The 22,760-nt window shown below is 42.8% G+C and overlaps 1 protein-coding gene across 1 annotated transcript in view; it reads right to left on the bottom strand.

Annotated features, from left to right (window-relative positions):
* Nucleotides 1-22,760, bottom strand: part of SPPL3 (signal peptide peptidase like 3) — a 238,318-nt gene that overhangs the window by 11,663 nt on the left and 203,895 nt on the right. Inside the window, exons 9-10 of the mRNA XM_030218725.1 lie at nt 7,440-7,639; nt 7,092-7,201 (exon numbers count right to left, since the gene is read on the bottom strand). Coding sequence (XP_030074585.1) covers nt 7,092-7,201; nt 7,440-7,639 — 310 coding nt within the window. The remainder of the gene's footprint in view (nt 1-7,091; nt 7,202-7,439; nt 7,640-22,760) is intronic.

Raw genomic sequence — 22,760 nt, 5'->3', positions numbered from 1 at the left:
CTGTGAGCTGGCAGTATCGGGATGTGAGTGTAAGCGTCCTTTAAATCCAGGGAACATAGCCAATCGTCTTTCTGAATCATTGGTAGAAGGGTGCCCAAGGAAAGCATCCTGAACTTCTCTTTGACCAGATATTTGTTCAGGCCTCTCAGGTCTAGGATGGGGCGCATCCCCCGTTTTCTTTTCCACAAGGAAATACCTGGAATAGAATCCCTGCCCTTCCTGCCCGGGTGGCACGGGCTCGACCGCATTGGCGCTGAGAAGGGCGGAGAGTTCCTCTGCAAGTACCTGCTTGTGATGGGAGCTGAAGGACTGGGCTCCCGGAGGACAATTTGGTGGAGGGGAGGCCAAATTCAGGGCGTATCCGCACCGCACTATTTGGAGAACCCACTGGTCGGAGGTTATTAGAGGCCACCTTTGGTGAAAAAGTTTTAACCTCCCCCCGACTGGCAGATCGTCCGGCACGGACACTTTGATGGCGGCTATGTTCCCATGGATCCAGTCAAAAACCCGTCCCCGGTTTTTGCTGTGGAGGCGCCGGGGGCTGCTTAGGCGCACGCTGTTGACGGGAACGAGCGCGCTGGGACTGTCCCTGTGCCTGAGGAGGCCTTCGGGCCGGCTGGGTGTACCTACGCTTGTTGTAGGCGTAGGGCGCAGCCTGCCTGGCCTGGGAAAAACGTCCACCTGCTGAGGTGGATGCTGAAGGCGACCGGTGGGAGAGCTTGTCGAGGGCGGTTTCCCGCTGATGTAGTTGGTCCACCAACTGCTCGACCTTCTCACCAAAAATATTATCCCCCCGGCAAGGGACATCGGCCAGCCGCTGCTGGGTGCGGTTGTCCAGGTCAGAGGCACGCAGCCATGAGAGCCTGTGCATCACTATACCTTGGGCCGCAGCACGAGATGCCACATCACAGGTGTCATATATACCCCTGGACAGGAACTTTCTGCACGCCTTCAGCTGCCTGACCACCTCCTGAAAAGGCCTGGACTGCTCCGGGGGGAGCTTGTTGACCAGGTCCGTCAGTTGCTTCACATTATTCCGCATGTGTATGCTCGTGTAGAGCTGGTAGGACTGGATGCGGGTCACGAGCATTGACGACTGGTAGGCCTTCCTCCCAAACGAGTCCAGAGTGCGAGACTCCCGCCCCGGGGGCGCCGAGGCGGTATCCCTTGAACTCCGTGCCCTCTTGAGAGCAGAGTCCACGACCGCCGAGTCATGAGGCAATTGAGGCCGCATTAACTCTGGGTCTGAGTGGATCCTGTATTGGGACTCCGCTTTCTTGGGGATGGTGGGATTAGATAAAGGTCTCAACCAGTTCCGAAGCAGTGTCTCCTTTGAGGACATTGTGCAACGGTACAGTGGAGGACTCTCTAGGTGGTGATGGATAGTCGAGGAACTCGAGCATCTCGGCCCTCGGCTCATCCACAGAGACTACGGGGAAGGGAATGCAAATAGACATGTCCCTGACGAAGGAGGCAAAAGAGAGGCTCTCAGGTGGTGAGAGCTTCCTCTCTGGTGAAGGAGTGGGGTCGGAGGGAAGGCCCACAGACTCTGAGAAGAAATATCTGGGGTCCTCCTCCTCCCCCCACGAGGCCTCTTCCTCGGTGTCGGACATGAGCTCCTGTAGCTCAAACCTCAACTGGGCCCGGCTCGACTTCGAGGCACCGAGTCCTCGGTGGCGTCGTCGAGCGGTGGACTCCCGCGCCGGCGGGGATGAAGCTCCCTCCATCGACGGGGACTCCACCTGCGTGGCGGTCGAGACTGGCACCGCAAGCGGCGTCGGTGTCGAAGGCCTCAGCACCGGGCTAGAGCACGCCGGCGCCTCAGTCAATGGCGCCGAGGGCGCAAGCACCCCCGGCGCCGGCACAGTCTGGCGCATCAGCCCTTCCAGGATCCCCGGAAGGATGGCTCGGAGGCACTTGTCCAGGCCCGCTGTCGGGAAAGGCGAGGGGGCCGGTAGAGGTGTCGGTGCCGGAAGCTGTTCGGGTCCAGGAGACGGCACCGAAGTGCTGGTGCCCTGACGTAACGATACCTCTACCACCGAGGGGGAACACTCCTCCCGGCGCTGCTGCTTCCTCGGCGTCGAATCATCTCTGGAGCCGGTAGCCACATGCGCCGTGGGCGACCGATGACGGTGCTTTTTTTGTCTTTTTTCGGTGCCCGTCATCGGCACTCGGCGGTACCGAAGAGGAGGAGGTAGATCCCCCTCGGCCTCGAGGGATCGGGTCTGACAGGATTCGGTCCCGAGGGCCCTGGGTAGAGGGAGTGACCGGGGCCGATTGCCCACGCGGCCGCTCACCCCTGCCATCTCCGGAAGACCGGCGGGCCAACGGGACCTGTGCTCCTGGGGTCGGTGCCGATTTCGTGGACATCAGTACCGGTACCGAAGATCCGGCCGTCGACACCGATGCCGTCGAAGTCGACGTCGAGGGGCCGGCGCAAGTTCCAAAAAGACGGTCCCGCAGAACTTGCCTCGCCACCTGTGTCTGTTTCCGTAAACCGAGACACAAGGTGCACGTCTTGGTATCGTGCTCCAGCCCGAGGCACTGGAGGCACCAAGCGTGAGTGTGGGCCTGCGAGATATGCCGGCCGCACCGACCACACTTCTTAAATCCACTCGGGACCTTCGAGGACATCGACGGAAAAATCGCGTCGGCGAAGTCAAAGTCGTCGATGGTGGCGGTAAAAATCACACCTCGAAAAATAAATCGACCGCGCGGCCACAAGGCCGCAACAAGACGCCCCCGCTAAAAGTACGAGGGGGAAACAAAGTTTTCTCTTTTTTTTTTTTTTGAAACAAAATAAAACAGAGAAAACAACAAAGAAAAACAACGAAGAAGAAAAACTCGCGGCAAAAGCGCGATCCGGTTTCCGGGGCTGACAGACGAACACGGCTCTCTCCAGCGCGGAAAAGAAAAGACTGAGCGGGAACGGTCGCGCACGGGCGGGAAGACGGCCGCGCATGCGCGGTGGGCGTGCCCCGCGTGCGGGACCGCCCGCAAAGTTTTGTTCCGGTTGGTGGGGGCTGCCGTGGACGTCAACCCAGTCGTGAGAACAAGCAGCCTGCTTGTCCTCGGAGAAAAAGTAGTGGCTCTTCTGACATCCAAAATGCACAGGTTTAATTCAGCTTTCTTGGTATATAGCCTTGGGAAAAATGTTGAGAAAACTGTTAACTGTTTTAAAGGCAAAAACATCAGATATATAAACAGTGGATACAATGGGTATGTTATTAGGGCCTGGAACTCTCACACCTTTTAGCCTTACTACCAGTGAAAGAGATACTTCAGCCATTAGAGTTTTGAAATTTAGAGATTTTCCTGAGCTGTGTAAATGACCACTGTAAAGAAAGGCAAAATATAAAAAAAAAAAAAACCCTAAACAAATTACTGGGTAGATGAGCTGCAGAAACTGAAATGTCCTCTTACTGTAAAGAAATAGTAAGAATATGTAAATTTGAAAACTGATTCTCCCCCTATATACTTCCAATATCACATGTTGCCTATGGCCTACAAGTCTACACATATTCACAAAATGTGTTGTCCTTCAAGGCGTTTTTATGCAAAATGGAAATTCATGTGCTTCTTTATTTGGATGAGTAGCTGATCAAAGGCATCTGTCAAGCATAGCCAGACAAGTCTCTGTGTAACACATTTTCTCAAAACAAGAGTTTTCTTGTGGATTTTGATTGCTTTCAATGATATCCTAGAGCAGATAATGCAATGGGACATATGATCCTTGCCCAGGTACTTGCTGCAGGTATTGTGATAATTAAGGATATTATCTCCCTGCAGTCTAGACATTTCTTGAAGTTTCCAGCTGCCCTCTCTGTAGTGGTCTTCAGAAAAATTGCTGGTGCAAAATTAAAGGCAGAAACTTTTCTTGAAGTACAGATTTAGTTATTTATCCAATTTGATACACCACTCCCAACCACAAGGTTCTGAAGTAGTTTGCAATGAAAGTACAACACAAGTACAGTAATATCATACAATCTCAAATTAACATAAGGAAAGAATTAAAAGCATGATCAACATCCTCATGATTTTAAAAGTTTCCTGAATTCTAAATAGGATGGTTCTAATTGTAGGTCTAATGCAAAGTGTCCTACTATGATGGTGCAAAACATTTAAATGCTATTCGCTCTGTGGTTCAGAGCTGATAAGAATGCCTATTGGGAGGACTGCAATAATCATGAGGTGGTGGTTTAGGGACATAATAAAGATGCAATATAATATGGTTCAACTCTGTGATGACATTTATATATTAAACAAGCAATTTTGAATTAGCTACAAATTCAGAAGATGTAATTCTTTAAGCAGGGGAGAAACATGGTCGGATCTTACCTCCCCAGAGCTGCAAAATTAGTAATCATTTTAACTTATTTTTCAGCAATCCTTGATAAAGCATGCTACAGTAATCTGATGTTAGAACCATCAAATGAACAATAGATATAACTTTTTTTTTTCTCTAAATATAACCTTAATTGCCAAATCTGAACAAGGCCTACTTTCACAATCTGTGAAATCTGGGCTTCCATAGATAATTTATCATTCGGTTTTGTTCCCAAAGATGTCATTACTCCTTTAGGAATAAATTTCATGCTTGCAATTTCCAGATATAATGGTTCTTGCCCTGGGCTGATACAATTTTGTTTTTCTCCCCAGATTTAAATTTTTGCTCTAAGCAGCAGTTTAACTTTTTTAAATGTCTAGTGTTTGACCTTTATTACTGGTTTAAAAAAAACAAAAAAACAACACAGTTGGATGTCATTCTTCTCCAAAGGATTAATCACAGCAGGCAGCAGTACAACACAAGATGCTGAATTAAAAAAAAAAAAAAAGGGACAATATCAGCATTCTCAACTGAAGAGGCTTCACTGCACAGAATTCCCTTTGCTATTAACCAGTCTTTCATAGCAAACTTCCAAAAGGAAATAAATCCAAGTTGAAAGAAAATTCTCAGCTCTTAAGATGCATGATAAATTTTATCAAATGCACATAAATCCTTTATCTGCTCACATATGGATATCATCAACATACAGAGATCAGAACAGTCTCCTTATAGGATTTGTATGGAAACGTGACTGATACATACCCAGAAATCTAAATGTCTTTGTATCTGTATATTATTATATGACCCAAACAGAAAGGATGGGAGGGTCAAGATCAAAGAACCTGTCAGAAGTCACAGACAAAAAGGCCACTTAATAAAATGGCAAAAAATTGGAACTACGATGTTACTGAAGAAACTTCTAAGTTTTGGGATGATGTTAAAAAATGGATCCACATTAAATGTTCTACATCCTGTGTTTCTAAAGCAGTAGTCTATCTTATTACTTGTCCCTGTGGGCTGAAATATATTGGCCAGACAAAGTGAATGCTGAAAACCAGACTGACTGAACATAAACATTGTATTAATACTGGGAAAATACTATGCCTTTAGTTAAACATTGTTTGACTTTACAACATTCATTTGAACAATTGTGATGTATGGCCATAGAAGAGTTGGTTGATAATGGACGAAGGGGGGCTATCTCTTGGTGCTTGTGCCAAAAAGAGCAAAATTGGATATAACAAACTGTGACACCGAAGGGAGTGAATGGCCCTTCAGAGTGGGAGGTGTTCTACTAAATTTCTATTGGCTGTATCTACTCAATTGATGTCACATAAGGGGAGGTCTCAATTGAGTGTTTTTATTCTAGTCATCGCCATCTTGTTGCCAGATTGAAAGACTGAAAAAAAAAAACAAAAAAAAACTTGGGTTCCTCCTGAGGCAGATTCGAAACAAGGGGGCCCCTTGTTAAGCCACACTGAGTTTACAAATAGGTGGGAAAATGTGGGATACAGATGTAACAAATAAAATAAAATATGAATTTATACAGTGCTACAGTTCTACTTTTGTGAGTTAACCTGGAAGGATACCTTCGTTGAAATGCACAAATTACAAAGATCACCCCCGGGTGAAGATAAGTAGTAGTCTTTTCTGTGCATTTGTAGTTATATTTTTTCAGTATTGGTTCAACATTAACCATATGGAACGTTGCTCTAGTGTATTTTTTGCTACAGAATTCCTTTTGGCTACAATAGTTTTTTTCTCTGGGTAGGAGTTGTTTTCTATTGTGGCTTTTTTCAGAGGCTTTGAGAAACCCGTGATAAAAGCCATTTAAGGGAAGGCAATCTTTGTAGGTATCCCTGGCAGTTGATGTTTCTATACTTTAACTAGTAATATAAAGGAAATTTCCTTGGTTAATGTTCAGTTCAAATTTAATAGTTTTGGTTTCATAAAAAAATTGGAGCTGCCATAAAAGCTGACTAGTAAGTTAAACACCAAGGCATGATGGACTTGAGAAACAAAGTAAAATAGCTCTGAAATAAACTATAGCAACAGTGGCTGATGAAGAAGTGGCATATGCTCAACATTCACTGTGGAAAATGAAGAGGCAAGGTATGCTACACAATGACAGAAGTGCAGAACCACCTTGCTTACGGGGGAGGACTCAAAGAATTTCCTGGAAAACATGTCCATGTCTGTGCTATCAGGATGTCATCCTCATTTGTGACTAAGGTTCACTTTGCCTTCAAAAGGTTTAAGCACAATCCAGTAGACTGGGAGCAGAGATGGGAGAACAACCACATCAGCAGTGTCAGGACAAGAGCACAAGAGATAAGCAGAGGTCATCTCTGGAATGCTTAACCCACTGGTGTCAGCACATTCATCTTTGCTATAGGGAATTTGGATCATGAAGGGAAAGTGTTTTGGATTTAGCTCACACCTTTTTTCAGTTGTAGCTCAAGGAGGGTACAAGTAGGTATTTTCCTGTCCCTGGAAGACATACAATCTAAGTTTATACCTGAAGCAATGAAGGATTAAGTGACTTGTCCAAGATCAAAAGGAGTCACAGTGGCATTTCAACCGGGCTTCCCTGGTTCTGAGTCCACTACTCTAACCATTAGGCTACACCTCCACTTTAAGCAACCAATACTACGTAAATGGTTTAATCAATGCTGCAAATGGCTGAAGAGTAATCTAGGCAAACAGATCATGAAGATGCTACTGTATATAGAGCTGTGAATTCAATATTTGAGATGCCTCTCACCTTTAAGTAAGCCATGGTGAGGAGAGGCAGCAAAGTGAATGGTACCAAGTAGAGCAGGGCAGGTTGTGCAGCCCGGTGAATACGAGACGCTACTGTTGCAGTTAGCAAACCTGTCAGGAAAAGTAAAACCAAAAAGCACAAGGACTGAGATGTTTCTTTCTTGCCTTAGCTGCCAAAAGTCACAATTTTCTTCCATCCCCCATTTCCTTTTAACTGCTCAACCTTTCCTATTTAGGCTCCCCATAACAAATTTCAAGTCTCCTTCCAGGTCACTTAACACTCATCTGTCTTCCTTCCCTAGTCTCCCATATGTTATTACACACCTGCTGTACAACTTGCCATACTTACCCACAAAGTATCCAATTAGAGTACAGTGAAAGTAGGAGACCTTCTGCATGCGCCCAGAGATGTTCCCAGGTCCTGATGTGTTGCATGTGTCACTGTTAGCTTGTTTTTTGTAGTTATCATAACGCAGGACAAAGCAGAGGAGGAGGCCTGGCATCACAATATCACCAATCCCTAGCATGGAGAAGTGACTACCTGTGGAACTGAATTGAAGACAAGTTAGCCATTTCCTTTCATTCCAACGACGCCTGCCAATTTCAAAATAAGGAAATTTTGGAATGTTGCTGAAGCAATAAATTATCTACTACATCACTAGAAATTTAACACTAGATGCTGAAAAGGCTCTTCACTTCATGGAATGGAACTTTTTGCGAGGCATACTTTCCAAGTTTAATTCTGGTGTTGCTTTTATGAGATGGATTGAGTTAGTCTACAATAACCCATAGGCAGGAATTAAAACAGTAGGTTGTTATTCCATGCTTTTCACTGGACAAGAGGGATACACATTGTTTTTCTTTCACCTACGGGGCCAGCTTAACCATCAACAGACTAGATAGCTGTTTAAATGAGTAAATGGGTTTTAGAAGTTGTTGTTGCCTCTGTAACTTGATATCTCTATGTACGTAAGTGTGTGCATGCATATATATATAACTTTATTTTAATGTTGTTAGTGATTACGCTTATTGTGGATGTTTCACCCATCTGTCTGTACGCATAAGCACACAGCCAGACATGAATATGCAAGACACACACATACCTCACAACTGTTCCTGGCTTAGAAGTTAATTACTGCCATGGTATGCACAAAACTAACCCATTTGGAAACACTGTCTCTGTCACTCTAACAAGCCACACTTTATCATGTCTTTTCACATCCAGTCCCTGAAACAGATATGCACGATTTGCAAACAGAGGAAAGAGAAACATGTCATTTTATCAAATTATGTGTGTACTTTTCACGTTATATTTCTCTAGCTAGCAGCAAATATATTACTTTAGCAACACATATAAAATTGTCATTTCAATAAAGTAATCAGAACCTGAAATACAAGTGCACATTTTTTAAACAACCATCCTGAGAGGGATGGAGTTGGGGTGATCACGATTGTGAGGATTACTTATCAAAATCTTAGGGTATGCCCAATGAGCATGTAAAAATCACTGAGTTGGGGGGAGGCAAAAATCTGAAGGCTCATCAAGAGCACCTAACAGCCCCTTTTGTCTGATAATAGAGCCTCTAGTGGTCTGACCTTTGTCCCATGGTCAGACCATTAACAATTATTTTTCACATAATTGGAAAGAGTCCAAACAAAGCAAAAGATCCCAAGATGCACCCAACATTATCTACACCAGGGCCAAGATAAGAGCCACAGAATTTTTTTTTTTTTTTTTTTTTTGGGGGGGGGGGGGGGGAGGGGCAAATCCTAAACATCCAAGATGACCTACAACCAGACTTGCCCAACTTCATGGGTCAATGGGATATACACAGCAAACCCATCCTTGATATAACAGCACCTGAAAACACCAGAAGGAAACATAATAGAAGTCCATCACCCTGGTTCAATCAGAAACTGCTAGCCACCAAATAGTTTTGCAGGAGACTAGATAGGAAATGGCACAAAAATGACAGAAGAAAACTGTACCTCTGGTAGAAATGCAATACAGGCATACAACAGTGCGACAGACAAGCAAGATGGAATTCTATGAATCATACATCGATCTGGTCAACCTAACATTCAAAAACTATATGGCTTAATAACATGTTAGACGTCCAGAAAATGACATCCACTAACAAGCTTAGAGCAAATAGAGAGGGTAATACAGCATACAAAGGAAGTATACAAACACAAAAAGCACAACTGGGCCTTCAAGACTGAGACAACAGGAGTCCTTTATTAGTAAATGACCCGACACGGGCAGTGTTTCGGTGTCAACAACGCCTGCCTCAGGGGTCTAATAATTTTTTTTTTTTTTTAAATTTTTGTTACATTTGTACCCCGCGCTTTCCCACTTATGGCAGGCTCAATGCGGCAGGCAGTGGAGGATTAAGTGACTTGCCCAGAGTCACAAGGAGCTGCCTGTGCCAGGAATCGAACTCAGTTCTTCAGTTCCCCAGGACCAAAGTCCACCACCCTAACCATATATAACCAATATATAGTAATGAAAACATGAAATTAAAAAATAGAAACAATATTAAAAACGTATAATATAATCATACAAAGCATCACCATGAGAGAGGTCTACATAAAGGAGACATTACCAAATGATTTAGGAGATACTTAGACAGTATATGTAAATATCCTATATAATAATTTCCACCTCCAACGTTCTGAAGCTGACTCCCGTGGCACTGAAGGGTTTGTAGGGTCCGTGCTGCCTGTAACCATCTGTCTCACTGTCCCGCCCTCGTGTCATAACGTTATGACGTCGAGGGCCGAACACTAAGAGGGAAGGGGACGCAGCATAGTTGCCAGGCAAAGCAACGGAATGTCAAACATGAGGGTGTCGTCGTCCCTCCCTTCCAGTTCCAGGCCCCTTCCCTCCGATGTTTAAAAGTCATCTTCACTTACCAAGTCAGGTTTACAGCGGCTGCCAGCAGTGGTAAAACGCGTGCAGCCTTGGCCCTTTTCTCTTTCTCAGCTGTGGTCCCGCCCTTGCAGAAACAGGAAATGAGGGCGGGACCACAGCTGAGAGAGAGAAAAGGGCTGAGCCTGCACGCCTTTTACCGCTGCTGTTGGCGGCCGCCGTAACCCCAACGAGATAATTCAAGATGACTTTTAAACTTTGTAGGGAGGAAACTGGAAGGGAGGGGGGAGGGAGCCTGAAACTGGAAGGGAGGGAGGGGAGGGACCCTGAAACTTGGAGGGGACGACCCTGGAACTCTGAGAGAGGGCGCCCCTGGCACACACTCTGTGTCACACACACACTCGAACATTCACTCTCTCTCTCTTACACAGTCACTCACACACAATCTCAGAGGAAAACCTTAAAAAAAAGACATCTATATAATGGGTAAAAATATTCAGGAAAAATCATTATAAACCAACTATATATATATATATATATATATATATATATATATATATATATATGTGTGTGTGTGTGTGTGTGTGTGTGTGTAAATAAACATCCATATCTAATAATGATGAATAATAAATCAACATATAGATCTGAGTTGAGATTGCTGTGCCATGTTTGATAAAATAAACATAGAAATAAACATGTTAAAAGTATATAATAGAGAAATCACTTCATACAAACTTAAAATACATTCTAAAATAATTACTTAACATCCAAGTAATACTACTACTACTTATTTCTAAAGCGCTACTAGACGTACGCAGCGCTGTACACTCGAACATAAAGAGACAGTCTCTGCTCGACAGAGCTTACAATCTAATTAGGACAGACAGACAGAACAAACAAGAGATAAGGGAATACTAAAGTGAGGATGATAAAATAAGGGTTCTGAAAAAAGTGAATAAGGGTTAGGAGTTAAAAGCAGCATCAAAAAGGTGGGCTTTTAGCTTAGATTTGAAGACGGCCAGAGATGGAGCTTGACGTATCGGCTCAGGAAGTCTATTCCAGGCATATGGTGCAGCAACATAAAAGGAACAGAGTCTGGAGTTAGCAGTGGAGGAGAAGGGTGCAGATACGAGAGATTTACCCAGTGAACGGAGTTCCCGGGGAGGAATGTAGGGAGAGATGAGAGTGGAGAGGTACTGAGGAGCTGCAGAGTGAATGCACTTATAGGTCAATAAGAGGAGTTTGAACTGTATGTGGAAACAGATAGGAAGCCAGTGAAGTGACTTGAGGAGAGGGCTAATATGAGCATAACGACACTGGCGGGATATTAGTCGTGCAGCAGAATTTTGAACAGATTGAAGAGGAGAGAGATGGCTAAGTGGGAGACCTGTAAGAAGCAAGTTGCAATAGTCTAAGCGAGAGGTGATAAGAGTGTGGATGAGGGTTCTGGTAGTGTGCTCTGAAAGGAAAGGGCAAATTTTGCTGATATTATAGAGAAAGAAACAACAGGTTTTAGCAGTCTGCTGAATTTGTGCAAAGGAGGAGAGGGAAGAGTCGAAGATGACCCCAAGGTTACGAGCTGATGAGACAGGAAGGATGAGAGTGTTATCCACAGAAATAGAGAATAGGGGGGAGGAGGAGAGGTTGGTTTAGGGGGAAAGATGAGAAGCTCAGTCTTGGTCATGTTTAGTTTCAGATGGCGCTGAGACATCCAGGCAGCAATGTCAGACAGGCAGGCTGATACTTTGGCCTGGATTCCTGCTGAGATTTCTGGTGTGGAGAGGTAGATCTGGGAGTCATCAGCGTAAAGATGATACTGAAAACCATGGGATGAGATCAGAGTACCAAGGGAAGAAGTATAGATGGAGAAAAGAAGAGGTCCCTGGACAGATCCCTGAGGTACACCAACTGACAGTGGGATAGAAGTAGAGGAGGATCCACTAGAGTATACGCTCAAGGTACGCTGGGAGAGATAAGAAGAAAAACAGGAAAGAACAGAGCCCTGAAATCCAAGTGAGGACAGCGTATCAAGGAGTAGGCTGTGATCAACAGTGTCAAAAGCAGCAGATAGATCAAGAAGGATGAGTATAGAATAGAGACCTTTGGATCTGGCCAGGAACAGATCATTGGAGACTTTAGCAAGCGCTGTTTCAGTTGAATGAAGGGGGCGAAAGCCAGATTGAAGTGGATCAAGTATAGCTTGAGATGAAAAAGTCAAGGCAACAGCGGTGAACAGCACGTTCAAGTAATGGGTAAAGACATTCAGAACATCAATCATCATAAATCTAATACATTGAAAGAAGAGAAGTAGAGGGGATTCTTACTGAAATGTAATTATAAAATATGCAAAAATGATGAAATTCAAATCCTATGGAGAGAAGGGAAATATCAACGGGAGCTGAAAGGAGATCTACTAGGTGTGGAATCTTTGAATGCAGAATGTCGAGTCTCAATAAAAGGTGAGTCTTATATTAACAATATCGTGATCATCGATAAATGTGCCACACACAGTTATGTGCTGGAAACAGAGACTAGAGGTGTCACGTCTCAAAATGAAAACCAACATATACTCTGCATAACTATATAAGAAGAAACGTAAAGTCATTTTGTGATTTAGTTGTGATGGTACAAACATAAGTTGTAGTGAATGGCAGAGCTGCAGTCTTAAGGACTAATAAAGTGCATATCGTTCGCAATCTAATTCGAGAATATATAGCCGTTATTAAAGTATTAAGGTTTATCGCAGTAGAATGCAAAGTTCAATTAAATCTACTGTCTGAAGTGTTATACACCTGGAGCATGGCAATTTCTAGCTCACCAGCAATTTAAGTAATATAAAGATGCCGTTAATGCGTTATCTAAACATTATCAATGCAAATGTCAGTCTACTGCTTACCTCAAAATAAAGAAAATATGATTTTTAAGTGAGCGCAGTCTGTCACAAAAGACGATACTTTAGTAAATCTCTTGTAGTAACATCGTCAGTCACACGAGATAAACGGCAAAGTAAGTGGGGCGGCTTTACATTTGTCTTTTAAATAAAAATAATGGCGCCAAAAAGTGGGGACATAAGAGTTGGCATTGGAAAACAACAACATAATGATGTATCGTGGTCAATTAGAGTGGTCTCTAGATGGACGTATCAGTAGGTGGCATAACTTATATAAACTATGTGGTAACCGATGTATGGATAACGTTAAGAGTAAAAATAGAAAAGTAAAGGGAAAACACATACGTGATCACCTAAATCTAATCCTATTTTACAGACCCCTGGAAAACTGGCAAGATTCACAAACGCACTTTATGGATTTCATATCGAATACTTGCGTTTCCAGCCAGGACCTTCTCATAGCAGGAGACATCAATCTTCACCTTGAAGATACCAACTCATGCAATGTATGTGAGTGCAAGGACTTCCTCCAATTATGGGAGCTCCACTGGCCAAATATGCAACCCACCCATAACAAAGGACACACACTAGATGATATCACCTACAAATTTTCATCGGAACCTAACCTCACACTTTTAGATACAAAATGGACAGCTACGCCATGGTCTGATCACTACAAAGCAAACCTTTCCCTCTGTTGAACAAAAAAAGGCACAACAGAAACAAGAGCAAAAACCTATACTACGAGAGGCAAAATAGACCCACTAACATTCTGGCAACAATTCTATACAGACAAATGGACAACACCTACAGACTCGCCCCAATTTCTCCAAGAATGGGACAACAGATGCAGAACATTACTTGAAAACATAGCTCCACTTCAAACCAGAACCTCACATAGAAATAACTCAATACCATGGTTTAATGAAGAATTGAAAGAACTAAAAATACAGGTCAGAAGATTAGAAAAAGCATGGAGCAAGAAAAAAGATGAACACACACACAAAGACTGGAAACAGCTACAAAGAAGATACAAATACACCATCAGACAAACGAAACGGACGTACTACAAAACCATAATAGGACCAAACTACAAGGATACACACAAACTCTTCTCACTCGTAAACAAACTCCTAAATACTATACCGGTTACCTCTAATAATTTAGACATCCCATCCGCAACCAATCTTGCGAACTACTTCAACGAAAAAATTATAAAGCTCCAACGAATTCCACCTACCAATATATATTTGTATATTTTTTTTTATTTGTACCCCGCGCTTTCCCACTCATGGCAGGCTCAATGCGGCTTAGGTACTTATTTGTACCTGGGGCAATGGAGGGTTAAATGACTTGCCCAGATTCACAAGGAGCTGCTTGTGCCTGCAGTGGGAATTGAACCCAGTTCCCCAGGACCAAAGTCCACCACTCTAACCACTAGGCCACTCTTCCAATGTATCACCGAATACACAAGCATCCTTGAATGCCTAGACCCAAAACCTGGGGAATGCCCAGCAGATTGAACATGAACCAACTCTTGACACGATATCGTTAGTGCATTTTCCGAGCCATTGTGAGATTTCATCTAAGTCACAATGCAAACTAGACACCTGCCCTACTAGCCTAATAAGATCCGCCCCCAAACAATTCAAAAAAGACCTCATGAACCATATAAACCACAGGCTTCAAAATGGTCTCTTTCCCACGGATAAAGGAAATATCCTACTCACTCCGCTACCAAAAGATGCTAAGAAAAGTTCAATGGACCTAACCAATTATCACCCAGTAGCATCTATTCCGCTCATAACCAAACTCATGGAGGGAACAGTGACGAAACAACTCAATGAATACCTGCATGAGTCTCAATCTGGATTTCGGTCAAATCACAGTACCGAAAATGTACTAGTGTCCGCGATGAACTCATTCAAACAAGCAATAGCAACTGGCAACAACATACTCCTCCTACAATTCGACATGTCCAGCGCCTTCGATATGGTTAATCATGGCATACTATTACACATACTAGAATACTTCGGAGTAGGAAGTACAGTTCTCAAATGGCTCAAAGGATTCCTGACCACAAGATCATACCAAGTAACAACGAACACAGACATATCACCCCCATGGATACCTGAATGCAGAGTTCCCCAAGGATCCCCTCTCTCACCAACTCTCTTCAACCTAATGATGATACCTTTAGCCAGACTTCTAGCCAATCAGAATCTCAACCCCTACATATAAGCAGACGATGTCACGATCCACATCCCGTTCAAACATGATCTAATCGAAATCACCAACAAAATCAACCAAAGCCTCCAAATCATGCACTCCTGGGCGGTTGCATTCCAGCTAAAACTCAACGCAGAAAAAACACAATGTCTTGTAATCACTTCTCAACACAACACAATTACTCCACCATAACTACACTATACTGTTCTCTCCCCGTCTCACAAAATCTGAAAATTCTTGGAGTTACCATTGATCAAAACCTCACACTCGATACCCACGTGAAGAATACAATGAAAAAGATGTTCCACTTCATGTGGAAACACAAAAGAGTAAAACCTTTCTTCCTGAGATACATCTTCCATTCCCTGGTACAGTCAATGGTAATAAGTCATCTGGACTACTGCAACGCACTGTACGCAGGCTGCAAAGAACAAACTATCAAAAAACTCCAGGCAGCCCAGAATACCACTGCCAGACTCGTATTTGGAAAAGCTAAATATGAAAGTGCAAAACCCCTAAGAGAGAAACTTCACTGGCTCCCACTCAAGGAACGCATTGCGTTCAAGATCTGCACAATTGTACACAAGATCATTCACGCAGACGCTCCAATCTACATGCTAAACCTTGTGGACCTGCCTCCCAGAAACGCCATAAGATCAGCCCGCAAATTTCGTAATCTGCACTTCCCCAGCTGTAAAGGACTAAAATCCAGCTGTAAAGGACTAAAATACAAGCTGACACACAGCACCACCTTCTCTTACGTGAGCACGCAGTTGTGGAATGCACTACCTACAGCCCTGAAAACCATTGACGAAATAACTTTCGCAAATCCCTAAAGACACATCTCTTCAACAAGGCCTACAAAGAGAATCCATAACTTTACAAACTACCTCTCCAACCCACCCAGTTATTAAAGTCCACCTTCTATATTATCCTGCCCTACACCTTCCTTCTCTCTTCCCTTACCTAATCTTTGCACATTACTAATTGTACCAGATATCCTGGTATGACTATGTCATAACAAAACTCTGTAAGCCACATTGAGCCTGCAAATAGGTGGGAAAATGTGGGATACAAATGCAATAGATAAAAATAAAAAATATATATGTATTTTCCCTGTGTAGTGGACCCCAGTAGAACTTTATATATACAGGAAGGGGAGACTGTCTAAATCATAGTATAATCTGTCAAAAGACAATAATGGTGTTTATGGTGTTCAACACCAATAAAATATAACAGATGACAAGACAATAAAAATAAATAATAAACATTATATATATGTAAAATGTATAAAAACTAGTAACACAATCGATTTAAATAAATGATCCCTAATAAAAACAGGGGGGGGGGGGGGGGGGGTGTTATAAAACAAGTAATCTAAGATAAAAACAGCTAAATCCAATTCTGCATTAAGTCCTGCAGGATAAACTGTAATGAGTTCAAAAATAGTCCTATGTTCATGATGGAGTAACATCATGTCTAAGTTTTCCCCTCTCAAAGGTTTGAAAAGAACCTTAAATGCACAGAAACAGTCTCCAAAACTATGGGAATGTTCTATGCAATGTTTTACCAGTGGGGCTGAAACATCCCCTCGTCTGATACTGCGTTCAATCATTCTGGTCTTTATCTTCCGGATGGTTTTTCCATGTAGATTAGTTGACAGGGACATATGATCAGGTACACCACTCCTTCTGTGTTGCAATCTGAGGAGTGTTTTAATAGATGTATAAAAGCCATAATGCACATGGATGATGTGCAGACCAAGCATGACCCAGAGGGTCGATGTCTGGTGGGGAGGCAGAGGTCGTATAGGGGGTAGTACTGATGGCGCAATAATTTCCTTGATATTTTTATTTCTGGTGTGGGCAACAGTGAGGTGTTTGTTTTTGAAGCAACCGTGATTTTCCAATATATGCCAATGTCTTCTTTGTATATCTGATGAAAGATTAGAAAATCTGAGACTGCATACATCATCAGGTTTCTTTCGTTCTAGGTTGCCTTGCAAAAGTTTGTCCCTGTTTGCCATTTTGGCCCTGTTGAGTCCTTTCATAACAGTCTCCATGGGGTAACCCCTACTTTAAAATCTTGCTGCCATGGGTTTTGCCTGATTTTCAAACTCGATGTAGTTGCTGCAGAGTCTTCCAAGTTGAAGAAATTGTGAGTATAGTAGGTTGTGCTTTAAACTTCTGTTATGAAAGCTTTGGAAGTGTAAAAATTATTTTTATTGGTTGGTTTTCTCTATATTGTGGTGGTGAAGTTGTATGTGTTCTTCTTTATAAGAATGTCAAGGAAAGGAATTGCCTTATTGTCATAATTCATGGAGAATTTAAGATGCTGGTTGAGGCCATTCAGCCAAGAATGGAATTCTTTAATCTGTTGATGCTGCCTTTCCAAAGTACCAATACATCGTCAATGTATCTTTTCCAGAATCTAAGTTCCTCCTGAAATGGATGATCTTCTAGATGTTGGTGCTCAAAGAAAGCTACACACAGTATGGCAAGATTGGGGGACATGCTTGCCCCCCACTGCTGTACCTCTGATTTGTTTATAGAATGATTCCTGAAAGCAAAAATAATTTTCTTAAGTGCTATTGATGCCAGTTGAGTGATGAAAGCAGTGGGGACCCTGTTATTTTCCCTATCATTCAGCACATCTGTAATAATTTCCAAAACCGGTTGGTGCGGGATATTAGTAAAGAGACTCCAAATCAAAAGTAACCAAAATAATATCACTGAGGTCCCCATCATATTCTTCTAATAAATTAATAACGTGAGATGAGTCACAAATCTATGACTTTACGAGCGGAATGGTTTGAGAAAAGTATCAACAAAGATGGAGAGAGGCTCAAGAATAGAACCTATCCTGGATATGATTGGTCTTCCAGGCGGATCCACTAAATATTTATGAATGTTTGGCAATATATAGATAATTGGTGTGATAGGGTGGCTGGTTGTTAGGAAATCTCTCTCTGTCGTAGTCAGGAAGCCTGACCTGAAGCCAAAGTCAACCCAAAAATTAATTTATTTTCCTAGTTCATCAGTTGGATCTGTGTCTAATTTACAGTAGAACTGAGTATCGGATAGTTGGCGATTTCTTGAATGTAGCTACTGGTGTTAAGAAGCACAATACTGCCCCCCTTATCTGCTGGCTTAATGGTAATATCTTTCTTTGTCTTAAGATCATGAAGAGCTCTGTTTTCTTCTGTAGAAAGTTTGTAGAATCTTCTATTATTATTCTTTTCTAATGATTCAATGTCTCTTAATACACATTGATGGAATGTCACTATCAATGGGTCAGTGGGCCCAAGTGGTATCCATCCTGAGGGGAGTTTAACCAAAGAATGGTCCGAGTTGATGGTGGTGGTGTTATCAAAAAAAGAGGATCTAGGGCCTTGCTGTCACACCAAACGGCAAACCTCCTCTATTTGAAATGGAAACACCTCTTCATGGAATCTTTCCTGGAAGCAAGCAAGACTCGAGAGACACCCTCTGAAAGACCCAAGGAGGCAAATTCTAAGCTCTCAACATCCAGGCCGTGAGAGCCAGAGACTGGAGGCTGGGATGCAGAAGTGACCCCTCGTTCTGGGTGATGAGGGTTGGAAAGCACTCCAATCTCCACGGTTATTCGGAGGACAACTCTAGAAGAGGGAACCAAATCTGACGCAGCTAGAAGGGAGCAATCAGAATCATGGTTCCACCATCTTGCTTGAGTTTCAGCAAAGTCTTCCCTACTAGAGGTATGGGAGGATACGCATACAGGATGCCTGTTCCCCAATGCAGGAGAAAGGCATCAGACGCTAGTCTGTCATGGGCCTGAAGCCTGGAACAGAACTGAGGGACAGATGTGGCTTTGGGCGCGCCGTCACGGCATGTTTCTGGAAGCCACTTATCTGGCAGGCGTAAACAACAGTCTGGCCGACAGGCTGAGCAGGACAATACAACCTCATGAGTGGTCAGTGGACATAGGTGGATCTTTTGGCCACACTTCACCAGGGGAAGGTCTGTGGATGCAGATCTCAAGGAACACGGCCATGGGCTGCACCCTGGGGAGTCAGGCCTGCTCAGAAGAAATATGGCTGCACCAGTCCAATCTGCACCATCTGCTGCAGGCAAAGAAATACTGACAAGTTCCAGGCTGTACCACTCCTTATATTAGTGATATCACTGGACGACTTCAGATTCTGTAGCTCTACTTGCTGGCAGGGCAATATAACCTGCCAGACTGGACTGGTCTAACAGGATAAAAAGGAAGGCAAATATATGTTGGGCTTCACAATTTTATAAAAAAAAATTCTATCCCGCACTAGCCAACAATTCTAGGTGGGTAATACACAAGTTACATAATGCATTCTACAAGGTATAACATAAAATATACAAATTTTTAACACAATAAGCAGAGCAAGTCTTTCAATTGTTTTCTAAAATGATTAACAGAGCTGATTTGTCTAATTTCCAATGGGAGCATATTCCATAATACAGCACCTCCTACATAAAAAAATAAATAAAAGTCTGATAACTATCACAGATGAAAAGTTGGTAGTAAGGCAGTTTCTCTCACAAGATTGAGAGACCTGTTACACTTGCCAGATTTGCAAGGAAACTGCCCCCCCCAGTATGGCTGTCAATAGAAATATGTGGAGGGTCACACATACTGGAGATGGGCTAAAAAATTAACATTGTTTATCCCACTTTGGAGGAATTTAAAAAAAACAAAAACATTCACATTTGCTTGCTGTATGGCTGTAATATTTGGAAAGAGAAAGGAATACTTCAGAACAATTATTTAATAAGAATTATCTTAAAATATTTGATCAACTAAAACCTCAATCTTATTTTAAAGTATATTTTTTCCAATATCTACAATTATCTAGCACATTAGGTGCTCCTTTGGGAGGGGTGAGCAATCTGTTACGAATATCCTCGGTGGAAAAGGTGATGCTGAAACATTCTTCTAGATTCACCTCATCACTTTCTATTATACACTAAGAAATATTGAATAGCCAGAATGGACTGACAATGTTGGTAAATTTTCCAGTAAATCTTGGGAAGATATATGGAGGTCTTCAACTTTTCTGTATAAGTGATCCTAGTTGGAGCAGAACTGAGGCACTTTGTTGTTGAGGCGTGTGGCAGAGAAAGTTTCCAAGCGGGTGCCCCACACTCAGAAGATCTGTCAGGCTACACCCATATTGAGAGACCACTTGTGCGGTTGCATGACTGTTTAAGCCTGTTCACCAGACTGTTGCTCTTCCCTGCCAGGTATGTTTCTGAGTACCATGTCATGGTTGAAAGCCCAGTATCACTTCCTGACACAAGAGGTATGATACTTCGCTTCCCTACTTGTTGACATAGTACACTGCAGTCTGTTTGGGTGAGGATAATTTGGTGCATTAGCTGATCCCTGAAAGCCTCTAGAGCATTCCAAATAGCCCATAGCACGAGTAGATTGATGTGAAACTACATCTTCTGGGCAGACCCGTAACCCTGGGTGTGAAATCCAGCTACATGAGCTCCTCAGCCCAGATAGGATACATCCGTTGTCAACGTCTTGTGAGGTGCAGGAATTTGAAATAGTAGTCCAGTTGTCACATTTAAATCATTTTTTATAAGATTTTAAAGATACATATACCAGAACAAACTTGATTTAAGAAAATATAGCTACACCAACCTGTTAATATATAAATAAAATAATAAAGGATTATGACATCGAAAGATATATCTTAGTAAGACCAAACAATGGGGGAAGGAGGTCCAACAAAGAAAAGGGCTATCAGAAAAACCTCCAGAAATTATACAAAACAATTGCTACTGGAAAATAAATCTGGATTTCTTCATTACACATCCATTTTCAGTAGAAAGTTACATAAGACTTCAAGTGTAACAAGCTAACAAATTATAACTTAAGAAGGTAAAGAAGGAGAAAATCTGGGACATTCTATTGTTCAAGAACTCTTTCAATTGAATTATGATTCTGATATCTAATTACACAATAACATGGAAAGCAAAAAAAAAAAAACATAGTGCCTTGAGAAATCATCAACTCCTTCATAGCAAGAAAGGCCCTATGTCTTTATTGAAAAGCTCTTGAAATATCTGGAAATAGTTGCACCCAAAAAAAAAAAATCTTATATTTAAAGAAAAGCATTCGAGTCCAAATCTTGTCAGGCTCCAGGGCAAAGAATACCAAAAGTATCCCATGGGATAAGGCTCCAAACTGTGAATCTTCTAAAATAGCAGTAACATTCAAACTGCCCAAAGAAATAAGTTGCAAACTTTGATCACAGTTTTCTTTCTCCAAAGCTTTAGGAACCATAAAAATCTCTCTTTAATAGCGTCATAGCATATCCGAAGGACACACAGGATCACTTTTAGGAAAATTTATGAATCTCAAAATTAAATACTTAGTAAAGTTCTCGAAGGTTTCTTGTTTCCTTTGGAGTGAAGAAACATCTTTCATAATAACATTAACTGTGTTCTTTAAATTGCTGACTTGAGTATCTAATAGAGATACTTTAGGTTCCAAATCTTCACATTTCTGTTCAACAGCCTTCACACGCTAAGAAACTTGGGCCGACTGAGTCAAAACTATATCCCATTCAGGAAACCAAAGAGGATTCCATCTTCTGCAAAGCAGCCCAAATCAACTCTAATGTTACAACAGGAGATTTAGTAGCTACTACCACTCTGATTTCCTCCTCCATTGGTAAGCAGGAAGAGGATAACACCACCACTGCAGCCTTCTGCTTTCCTGAGCAGGTTCCCAGCATGGTGGAAGAAGTTCCAAGCTAGGGTTCCTCTGGTCGTTGTTCCACACTATTTCCACCCAAAGCAGAATTCCTGAACCGGCCTCCTTCCGGTGCAGGAACCTGTGGCACATGTCCATAAGCCTCTCCTGGCTCTTGTCCATAACAAGAGCGAATCCCTGAGTTTTAGAGTGACACCGATGACAGCCGCTTGGCTCCCCATGACCAATGAGAAGCTAGGGTCTACTGGGCCGTTTCTCAAATGGACACATGTACTGTAGAGGTCATGTGGCCTAGTAGCCTTAACATCTGCAAAGTCATGATCTGCTGGCTCTGCCGAACATAAAAAGCAATGCCACTCAGGGCATCTGTCCATGTGTGGCACAAAGGCTTGGGCTTAAACTATGTCTAGCAGAGTTCCTATGAACTCCACTAGAAAGATATGGGACTTTGGGTAATTTACCATGAACTCTAGTAACTCCAGCACCAAATAGCTCTTTACATTGATTCTTGAGCTCCTTCCTGTGATGTGCCCTTTATCAACAATCATCTAAGTAGGTAAACATGTGCATGTGCACTCCCAAAGTCTGCATGGCGACAGGGAGATATGGTGTCCAGGGCCTCCTCTATAGATATTGGTATGCACAGACTTGTTTGGCTGTGTGTAATGGACCTAGAACCAGTAGTTCAGGAGATGACGACAGATGTCCCATGCCGAGGTGACAATCTTTTGGATGACAAGGTGGAGGTGCACCCTTCATTGGCAAAAATAGCCTTCAAATTACCCCACCACCCCATGAGCATCAAAGTTCTCAGCACCAGGAACTGCTTTCTAAGAGCTCTCCTCCTTTTTGCAGATCAATGCAGTTGAGCTCGCTCCACCAGGGAAAAAAGGGAAGGGATTTTACATCCAGTGCTTCCTGGTCCCCAAAAAGAC

Source organism: Microcaecilia unicolor, chromosome 11, assembly GCF_901765095.1.
Source record: "Microcaecilia unicolor chromosome 11, aMicUni1.1, whole genome shotgun sequence".
Classification (NCBI taxonomy): Eukaryota; Metazoa; Chordata; class Amphibia; order Gymnophiona; family Siphonopidae; genus Microcaecilia; species Microcaecilia unicolor.
Note: the sequence above shows the minus strand (reverse complement) of the source record. Positions and strands in the feature narration are given on the sequence as shown.